Source organism: Salvelinus namaycush, chromosome 3 (genome assembly GCF_016432855.1).
Source record: "Salvelinus namaycush isolate Seneca chromosome 3, SaNama_1.0, whole genome shotgun sequence".
NCBI classification, from domain to species: Eukaryota; Metazoa; Chordata; class Actinopteri; order Salmoniformes; family Salmonidae; genus Salvelinus; species Salvelinus namaycush.
In genome coordinates, this window is record NC_052309.1 from 73,904,627 (window position 1) to 73,914,876 (window position 10,250).

Here is a 10,250-nt window from a genome sequence, read left to right on the forward strand (position 1 = left end):
ATGCCATACAACACTCCTTCCGTGTCCTCCAACTGCTCTTAAATGCTAGTAAAACTAAATGCATGCTTTTCAACCGATCGCTACCCGCACCCGCCCGCCCGCCTAGCATCACTTCTCTGGACGGTTCTGACTTAGAATATGTGGACAACTACAAATACCTAGGTGTCTGGCTAGACTGTAAACTCTCCTTCCAGACTCATATTAAACATCTCCAATCCAAAATGTAATTTAGAATCGGCTTCCTATTTCGCAACAAAGCCACCTTCACTCACGCCGCCTAACATACCCTTGTAAAACTGACTATCCTACCGATCCTCGACTTCGGCGATGTAACTTACAAAATAGCCTCCAACACTCTACTCAGCAAACTGGATGCAGTCTATCTCAGTGCCATCCGTTTTGTCATCAAAGCCCCACATGCCACCCACCACTGCGACCTGTATGCTCTCGTCGGCTGGCCCTCGCTACAGACCCACTGGCTCCAGGTCATCTATAAGTCTTTGCTAGGTAAAGCTCCGCCTTATCTCAGCTCACTGGTCACCATAACAACACCCACCCATAGCACGCGCTCCAGCAGGTATATCTCACTGGTCATCCCCAAAGCCAACACCACCTTTGGCCGCCTTTCCTTCCAGTTCTCTGCTGCCAATGACTGGAACGAATTGCAAAAATTGCTGAAGTTGGAGACTTATATCTCCCTCACTAACTTTAAACATCAGCTATCTGAGCAGCTAACCGATCGCTGCAGCTGTACACAGCCCATCTGTAAATAGCCCATCCAATCTACCTACCTAATCCCAATATTGTTTTTATTTACTTTTTTGCTCTTTTGCACACCAGTACTTCTACTTGCACATCATCATCTGCACATCTATCACGCCAGTGTTAATTTGCTAAATTGTAATTACTTCGCCACTATGACCTATTTATTGCCTTACCTCCTCACGCCATTTGCACACACTGTATATAGACTTTTTTTCTATTGTGTTATTGACTGTACGTTTGTTTATTCCATGTTGTCACGCCCTGGCCATAGAGAGGCTTTTATTCTCTATTTTGGTTAGGCCAGGGTGTGACTAGGGTGGGCATTCTAGTTTCTTTATTTCTATGTTTTCTATTTCTTTGTGTTTGGCCGGGTGTGGTTCTCAATCAGAGGCAGCTGTCTATCGTTGTCTCTGATTGTGAATCATACTTAGGTAGGCTTTTTTCCCACCTAGGTTTGTGGATAGTTGTTTTCTGTTTAGTTTAGTTACCTTACAGAACTGTTCGTTTGTCTCTTTATTATTTTTGTTCAAGTGTTCTAATTTATTAAAATATTATGAACACGTACCATGCTGCGCTTTGGTCCACTCCTTCTTCATCAGACTAGCGTTACACATGTGTAACTCTGTGTTGTTGTTTGTGTCGCACTGCTTTGCTTTATCTTGGCCAGGTCGCAGTTGTAAAAAATGACTTGTTCTCAACTGGGCTACCTGGTTAAATAAAGGTAAAATATATATTTTTTTAAATGTAAACTTTGCTGTAGGCTACTATTTACTAGTTAACAAAAAATCATGCATGTCATAAAATATATTCACCCCACCCAGTAATGTAATGAAAACTTACCAGAAAGCATGTAGTCCTTGGCTCAGACAGTGTAGTAATGTGGGCTCAATAGCATGCCATTAGTGTGCAAGATCTTGAGAATCAGCTGTACATGTGATGGAAGAATGCACTATGCATGCAGAGGGTTGCAATTCCATTGAATTGGGGATAGTTTAACCAAAACATGTCACAAGACCTATAATTGCCTTATGTGTAATCCCACAAAAAAAGTTCACTGTTATAAGCTAACTTTTTTTATGAATTTAAGCAAAATTCCCAAAATTCCCGAGCTTAACTTCCCATGGAAAATTTCCTGAAAAATTCCTGAAATTTACCCGAAGGTTTCCGACCGTTTGCAACCCTAGTTAGGACACAGTAGGCTAAACTATATGCCAGGCTTTTTCTTAGCTGGTGAACAAGACTATTAAGCCAAAAACATAATGCTAACCGCAGCCAACACTTTAAAGTATGAACTACTTTCATTGAATGAACTACTTTCATTGAAGCAGAATGGGGTACCTTATATAAACATGAATTTCCCAAGCATTTAGGCCTACAATCATGAGTCTATGGGGATGGTTAATGATGGAGTTATTGGTCAAAACCAATACTACATAATAATGTCGTTTTATACCGAGAGATAGTCCTGTAAAATTAACTGTATTTGTCTCCATCTGCTGTTGAAGAAGGTCACATACGGACTATTTCTTAGTGACAGCCCACTTCAGTGACATGCTCATGCTTTCACGCCCCAGTCTGGCTGTAATTTGAGCGCCAGAGGCAATAGGGATTTTGCAGAAATTTGCAGCCACGTCACCGCCACAGGTCTAACAAACTTTCCCAGCCCTTTGCGGACAGTTCTGCAGAGGAATCCCTATGCAGAATATCTAGAATGAACATTTATGAGCATTTGTAGTGGTTTCCAAAGAACAAGAGGACATAACATTGGAGTTATTTGTGCTTTTTTGTTTTTTAGAGGAGTCTCATTTTACATTCGTTATTGTTTTGACATCGCCTGAAGACTACTTTGAGGCCTCATTCTTACAGACTTGCACCAATATTTCGGCTCTTTCTTTTTGGAATACCAAAACAGCGCTATGAATATCTTCCGTCTAGCCGGTGACGTGTCACATATCGTTGCTATCATCATTCTATTAGTGAAGATATGGAGGTCCAAATCCTGTGCTGGTATGTTGACAGTGGGATTATTTGATATGCAGTTGTTTACAGGAAAATCTTGCTGTTAATGATTTATTGACTTGCTCATTCATAGGCCTAATATCTGTTAAACAAACTTGGGGACACATTGCCTGACGACTCAAACTGAATTCTCCCGCTGCTCTATGTTAAATAGGCCTGCTTCATTTCTGAGAAGAAACTAAGTAATGCATCTGGCCATCTCAGTTGGGAAGTTGACCTCACACTCCTAGTACTGGTCTGAAACGCTCACATCATGTCATGTCACCGAGCACTTAACAGTTAATTTGTTACAACGATTAGAATTGGTTAGAGAGTAAATCAATTAGACTTGTCTACTGCGACGCACAAGAATGTTACGTGGCAAAGAGTTCAGTATAACCATATTTGCTTAGGGAGTAGCACCCTGGTCTGCTTTCTACCTCAGATATCCGCATTGATGATGTTTCGCCATCCCCAGGTCATGAAATTAAATCGTTGCATATTTTTTATTTAACTAGGCAAGTTAGTTGAGAATAAATTATTGTTTTCAATGACTGCCTAGGAACAGTGGGATAACTGCCTTGTTAGGGTCAGAACGACACATTTTTACCTTGTCAGCTCAGGGATTCGATCTTGCAACCTTTCGGTTACTGGCCCAACGCTCTAACCACTAGGCTACCTGCCACCCCATACGTGAGATTAATGACTGTTGTGTGTTTCTGCAGGTATTTCTGGGAAGTCTCAGGTGCTTTTTGCGTTAGTCTTCACTACAAGATACTTGGACCTGTTCACTAGCGTAATCTCCATCTACAACACAGTTATGAAGGTGAGGTAGACGATAGTATCCTACAAAGAAGCCAACCAATCAATGATTTGTGTTCTAACCTAAACTCCTTCCCGCTGTCTTGTGTGCTCAGGTGGTGTTCCTGTCTTTGGCATATGCCACTGTGTACCTGATCTACATGCGTTTCAGGAGCACCTTCAACTCAGAGAGTGACTCATTCCGTGTTGAGTTCCTACTTGTGCCTGTGGCTGGGCTTTCCTTCCTGGAAAACTATGCATTTGCCCCCCTGGAGGTAAATGTGCCAGGTTCAATACTTACTGAACATACAGGTAACTGCCAAAATAAAGAAAACACCAACTTAAAGTGTCTTAATAGGGCATTGGGCCACCACAAGCCACCAGAACTGCTTAAATACGCCTTGGCATAGATTCTACAAGTGTCTGGAACTCTATTAGAGGGATGCGACGCCATTCTTCCACAATAAATTCTGTCATTTGGTGTTCTGTTGATGGTGGTGGAAAATGCATCTTAGGCACCGCTCCAGAATCTCTCATAAGTGTTCAATTGTGTTGAGATCTGGTGACTGAGACACACACATTCTTTAAACCCCCCTTAGGGAACCCTCTTTTCAAGTCATTGAGAGCTCTTCTAGCCATGATAGCCAAAATAATGGGCAACTGGGCATTTTTATACATGACCCTAAGCATGAGGAGATGGTTTAATATCACCGGCTTTCAATATACTTTGTATCCCTCATTTACTCAAGCATTTCCTTTATTTTGTTAGTTACCTATATCATTTAATTAGCTATTCTATCACATCATGGTATAGATAATGTAAATGAGGGGCAACTAAAACCCCAAATATTTGCTTTTCTGGAATATTGTCCTAGAAGTCTCAACTTGACTAGTAGAGGGTCCCTTGATGTGTTGGTACATGTGCATACTTGATTGAATGCATATCTTTGGTGCACAGATCCTGTGGACCTTCTCCATCTACTTGGAGTCAGTGGCCATCTTGCCCCAGCTCTTCATGATCACCAAGACCGGCGAGGCAGAATCCATCACCACCCACTACCTGTTCTTCCTGGGTCTCTACCGAGCCCTGTACCTGGCCAACTGGGTGTGGCGCTACCACACCGAGGGCTTCTTTGACCAGATTGCTGTGGTGTCCGGTGTGGTGCAGACGATTTTCTACTGTGACTTCTTCTACCTTTACGTTACCAGGGGTAAGTATGAGCCAGGGAGGGATTTTGACTTTGTATTATATTTCTAGCACATATTTCATCCCATTTACCTTTCCCTCTTTGCCTTTGTCCCTCTCCAGTGCTCAGAGGAAGTGGAAAGATGTCCCTGCCCATGCCCATCTAAAGAGTCAGGGCTGTTTTAAGCGACAGTTGAGCAGTTCAGTAACTGAAAGCACCTCTGCCCTCCAATCATACTTAGTAATGGACTACAGTCTGCAGTGTCACAGTACCCCCTGTATACCCTGGGGGGTATATACTGTACCCAGGGTGCAACCGTCGTGTTGGTACGCTTTTCCCGAGACTAAAATGACCAAAGAACGTTGTCCTATGTGTTTGTGCATGAGTGGGTGGAACTGAATGTTAATGAGAATTGAGTAAATTGAATACTGTGGGAATTTTTATTTTATTATACTTTTTTTCATGGAAGCAGATATTGTCCCGCTTCAATTAGTCCAATGGAGTTTGTGCCTTATTTTTCCTTTTCTAGTAAATGGCATATCTTGAATGTCTTATTACATCAAAATGGTGTAAACATTGTGTATATGTGAGACATTTGTTCTGCTTTCCTGTCTTTTCACAATTTCTACATATAACAGTGACCAAACTTCAAGGGTTACATTGTTTCACCAAGCAGAGTTCATTGGGAGTCTTGTATTTAGGCTGCTATGGGTGATATTTGCCATCCTTGTCAAGAGTTATGCTATGTTCTTCCCTTTATGAAAATAAGTCCATGGAGATGCCATACAGAACGCACTGTCATGTATGTAACTCTTATATCTGTCCACTTCTTGACTGAACCAAGGTTCTTCTTAAATATGTTGTATTCTGTACTTTGATTTTACCAGTCATTTTCATTCCTTTAATATTAATGCATTTCATTAAGCAAAATGAATACACATTTTTGTGATGTCACAGTTCAAACAAAATATATGTTGTATTTGATGAGGCATCAACAGTTATTTCTCACTAACTAGAGTTCATTCATATCTCAACATTTATTGACAAAATTTTGGGACCAGGATTACAATGGCAAAGGCAGATTAACGCTTCAACAAAATGGAAAGGTACTTACACTAGGTATCTTGGTACTACTAGATTTGTATATGTGTGCCAAACTTTTACAACTGTGGTGCCCATGTTGTAATGATCAACATTTTAATACAAAGAACCTTCATCATTTGTAAATCAGGTCAGTAAAAGGTATATTTACTGGTTCATCAGGTTCTTCGTGTTGATTACTTTAAATTGTGTTTCATCACACCAGGATGTTTACTCCTGCATACTCACACTAGCGATTCACACCATTCAAAAATTCACAGCACACTTTACTTGGCACTATGACAACCTGGACAAACAGAATCACTTCCTCAACTGTCAGGGCTGGCCTTCTATTAAGGATGATGGTTGCAGTTCCATTACAGTGGTATTACACTGCATTTGCATTCTATCAACTCTTATTGACTTTCTGATCATTTACCTCCATGTGTTAGTGCAATAATAGCTTCAACTATGACTGACAATGGAAGAAAGTGCATCTGCGCTCTTTAGCAAGCCTGCCTTATGACGTCATTGTGATGATTTTTCAAAGAACAGATTTGAGTGATAAATAAGTGTGTAAAAACTAATTTGCACTTCAGAGACAGAAAAAATATACGGGTTATTTAAGACCCTCATCTTCTACCTGATAACCCAGCACCATACAGTGAATAATAGTGGATATTAAAAGTCCCCGTCAGTGTAGGAGAGTTTTGCGGTGTTTGTAAAGCACTTTACTTCCCTCTCTCACAGCTCCTCCCACCACTTTGGCAGCTGATGTGATTGACAGCGGTGTGGTAGCCAAAGCTGCTGCCCTCTCTATAGCCTTAACCTTTTTCACTGCTTTCCCTTTCCCTTTGCTTGTTACTCCAGCTCCCTCTGCTGCCCCCTTCCCCAAGGCAGACACCAGCTCACACCAGAACAACTTCTCTGCCTTCTTTCTGGCTGCCTCTTCCTCTCTTCTCCTCTCCTCCTCTTCCCTCCTTCTCATTCTCTCTGCCTCTGGTCCCTGAGGCTCTGGCCCTGTCTTCACCCCATCCTCCTCCTGCTTCAATGGAGTCATCCTTCTCCCTCCCAGAATTCCTTCCTGCACTTCTCTGATGGCTCTCTCTGCGTCCTGGTACATCTCGTTGGTGTAGAAGCCACCTCCGTTCTGTGTCACCATCTTGTCTATCTTCTCCAGGAGCTCTGTGACCTGAGTGCAGTCTGTTATCTTGTTGCTGTTGTTAAAGACATGGTAGCCCCCCTGACATCTACTCACAAACTCCTGGAGCTCCTGGCTCTCCTTCAGGAAGTCTTCCATGCTTTTCCCCTGAAGCTGGTCACCCCAGGTGAACAGTACTACTGTGTATCTGAGGGCTCCTGGTCCAAAAGTGGCCTTGACCCACTCCAGGGCATCCCGCTCCTCCTGAGTGAACCTGCCAGGCTGAAGGGTCACCAGGAAGGAGTGGGGGCCAGGGGCAGACAGCACCACACAGCGGCCTGCCTCAGCTGTCACCTCCTGAGGGGAGAGGCGCGTGTCGAAGAACCCTGGGGTGTCGACCACAGTGAGGTTCCTCCCAGCCACAACTCCACTCTGTCTGTCACACTGACCAGTTACAGAACATGAAGAGATGTCCACCCGGAATGCCTGCCTCCCTAGGATGGTGTTACCAGAAGAGCTTCTCCCTGCGCCTGTCTTCCCCACCAGTACCATCCTCAGCGCCTCACTGTCAGGCTCCGGTGATGCTTCACATGCTGTGACACAAATTACAGTAATTTATACTGACCTAACCAATCTAAAAGTGTAACCTACCTTGAAATTACTATCTGACATAGGCCTACTGTTTTCCTATTATCACCCATATAATATGTAGGTCGATTATATTTATAATGGTTGGGGGCTGAGAAATGTAGTTAGCCTACATTACAGATTTCTGAGTGCTGCTGTTTATTTTCGGTGGAAGCTGTTAAAAAAATGCTATACAAATGCCATATTTTTTGATGCGCAATGGAAAATCTACCTGCTAGCAACAACGACAGTAGGATATTACTGTTTCAATAGTCTCTCACCCAGATTCGAGGCAGCACATTCCAATGACGCCATCTCCACTGTCCCACATGAGTTAGCCATGGCGAAAACGGCTGCAACTATGGATTATCCGTGGAATACCTAATATGCACTGAAATAAGAGGGTTTTGTCTTCGGTTGCGTTACTTGCATATATTACCAGCGCTTCCTCATTCTTATGATGTTCTTTTTTATTGAGAAATGAAATATATTTGTGTCCATGTCCTTTTTCTTTTCACCCGTTTACATGCCGTATCTACGATGCAATGCTGCAGAGTCAGACCATGATGTCATTGTGATAATGCGCACACGCGACCAGTCTGCTTTGACTAACTGACACTGTAAGCCAACCTGTGATCAGTTCTTTGATCCTACACTGTCAACTTGCTGTTCATGCTTACATTTTGTTATTCGCATATAGGGTGAATTCGGAAAGTGTGGGACGTCATATAAACTGGGACAGCTTTGTCCTGACGTGTTTATTTCTTGGTCTGACAAAACTATTATTACTAAACTATTATTACTAGGCACTTGCAGAGAAACCAAATGATCGAAATCACATCACTGAATTTATGTGAGATCATAGTGGAGGGCAGAGCAAGCTTTAAACAGCCCCCCCCCCCCCCCCCCCCCCCCAAAAAGCACAAGGTAAGATCAGTGACATAACTTAGTTTTTGCTTTGATGTTAAGGTTATAAACATGTCATAAATAGTTGCACTGTGCCAAACTGTAAATATGCATATTAGTACTTCGCGGATAACGGAACAAATGGAAATGCATCAAACACATAGAAACCATGTGTTTGATACCCTTCCAACTATTCCTCTCCAGCCATTACCCAGAGCCCGCCCTCCCCAATCAAGGTGCCACCCCCCTCCTGTGGTTGACTAACCCGCCTTCCCCAACATTTTATGCACCGAACTTTTATCTGTCAACAGGACCCTGGACAGGACTGACTGAACAGAGACAAGACAGAAGCCCAGTTTTTCGTACCATGGGCAGACCCAGACTTGACCAGACTACCACTGACAGTTAAAATGACTGACATAAGGGTACAGGGGGTAAAGTTTGACCGGGAGGGAGGAGGAAGCGGCAACTGGAGTGGGATCCTGGGGACTGTACGACAGAGACTGGGTTTTTGGGGACTTCGACAGCTGACTTGTGAGGGCAAGGTTTTAATCTTTAAAGCTGTGATTTTAGCTGTGCTGTTATTAATCAGTTCTGTTTTTATGCCCCCACGAACAACTTTTAGCTCTGGAACGGATGCTGTTTCACTTCCTGTGGGGAAGCATGTGGGAGAGGCCGAAGAGGGAGGTGGTCAAGAGACCCAGGTCCAAGGGGGGGAAAGGCTTGCCTGACCTCTACTTGTTCCTGGGCAGCCGCTATACAGCGTTATATCTCACTCTTGCCACCTCCCCGGTCAACAACAAGACCCAGGCCCTCGCACGGTTCTGGCTGGGATCTTACCTCAGAACCTTGAGGCTGATCCCGGTCGACCTGCGAGCCCCAGCCTCTTTCCTGCTCCCCACACACCACGTCCAGCTCTAAACGTTTTTAAGACATTTTATACTGGAAAAAGAGGCAGTCACAGTTTTAACTAAACACTGCTCTCTTCTCTCTCTTGTGCAGGAGCGGGAACCTGTTTGTCCAGTGCGCGGGCTTGCTACAGGCGAGCCCACATCGGTTTGGCGCAACATGGCCCATCCTGCCCTGCTGAACCGACACCGGGACCTGTCCTGGATGGTCGCCCATGAGATTCTCCCGGTCAGGGCCGTTATGCACTCCCGGGGCATGGCGAGGACACTCGCGTGCCTCCGACCAGGCTGCGGCCAAGATGAGTCGGTGGGGCACTTGCTCTGGGAGTGCAGAGCCGCTAGGGACCTATTGGAAGAAAGAAGGCACCTTGATCTCCCCGTGTCTGCCAGCAGTGGAGGACCTAATGCCCCAGCTCGTGCTGTATGGGGTGGGCCGAAGGCCTTCACTAAGCTCTGGCCCACCCTCACGTGTCTGAAGGCTGCACTGTGGTCCTCCCGCAACCTGCTGGTAGCGAAGCGAGTAGAGACCACCCCCCAGGCCGTGGCCATGGTAGTCACGAAAGCCCTGGGGTGGTACAGAAGAAAGGGGGCCTCGACCCCAGGCGAATGGTCCCACACAACACCCAAGGTCCCGGCGGCCACGGCCTGACAGCGCTGCGGCGCCTAGGGCGATGCGCCTAGGGGAGGGATTTCCTCTGGGCCCCGACGGACAGGACAGTAATTGAGGAGGCGAGTTTGATAAGGACTCACCCCGTTCCTGTACAAAGGACTGAAGACAGTCTTTTAACAAAGTGACTTTTTAACATGTTTTTCATGTCTTAAAAATGTTTTACCTTT

General features: G+C 44.5%; 2 protein-coding genes across 3 annotated transcripts; one reads left to right on the top strand and one right to left on the bottom strand.

The window, feature by feature from the left end:
- Nucleotides 1-2,376: 2,376 nt before the first annotated feature.
- LOC120037946 (ER lumen protein-retaining receptor 3-like) lies at nucleotides 2,377-6,010 on the top strand. 2 transcript variants are annotated; one of them, XR_005474913.1, is made up of 5 exons: nucleotides 2,377-2,772; nucleotides 3,489-3,589; nucleotides 3,681-3,876; nucleotides 4,523-4,775; nucleotides 4,874-6,010. XR_005474913.1 is itself a non-coding variant. In XM_038983897.1 (5 exons), exons 1-5 carry the CDS (start codon nucleotides 2,682-2,684, stop codon nucleotides 4,915-4,917), a joined length of 648 nt encoding a protein of 215 aa, XP_038839825.1. In that variant the 5' UTR covers nucleotides 2,377-2,681; the 3' UTR covers nucleotides 4,918-6,010. The 2 variants fall into 2 exon arrangements, 1 of the variants encoding a protein (XP_038839825.1); XM_038983897.1 differs by having other exon boundaries at nucleotides 3,681-3,839.
- Nucleotides 6,011-6,048: 38 nt separating this feature from the next.
- On the bottom strand, nucleotides 6,049-8,102 carry LOC120044027 (GTPase IMAP family member 7-like). The gene is made up of 3 exons (XM_038988619.1): nucleotides 7,881-8,102; nucleotides 6,580-7,565; nucleotides 6,049-6,081 (listed from the first exon to the last, which is right to left on the bottom strand). The coding sequence occupies exons 1-3, from the start codon at nucleotides 7,939-7,941 to the stop codon at nucleotides 6,049-6,051; spliced, it is 1,080 nt and encodes a 359-aa protein (XP_038844547.1). The 5' UTR covers nucleotides 7,942-8,102.
- Between the last annotated feature and the right edge of the window lie 2,148 nt (nucleotides 8,103-10,250).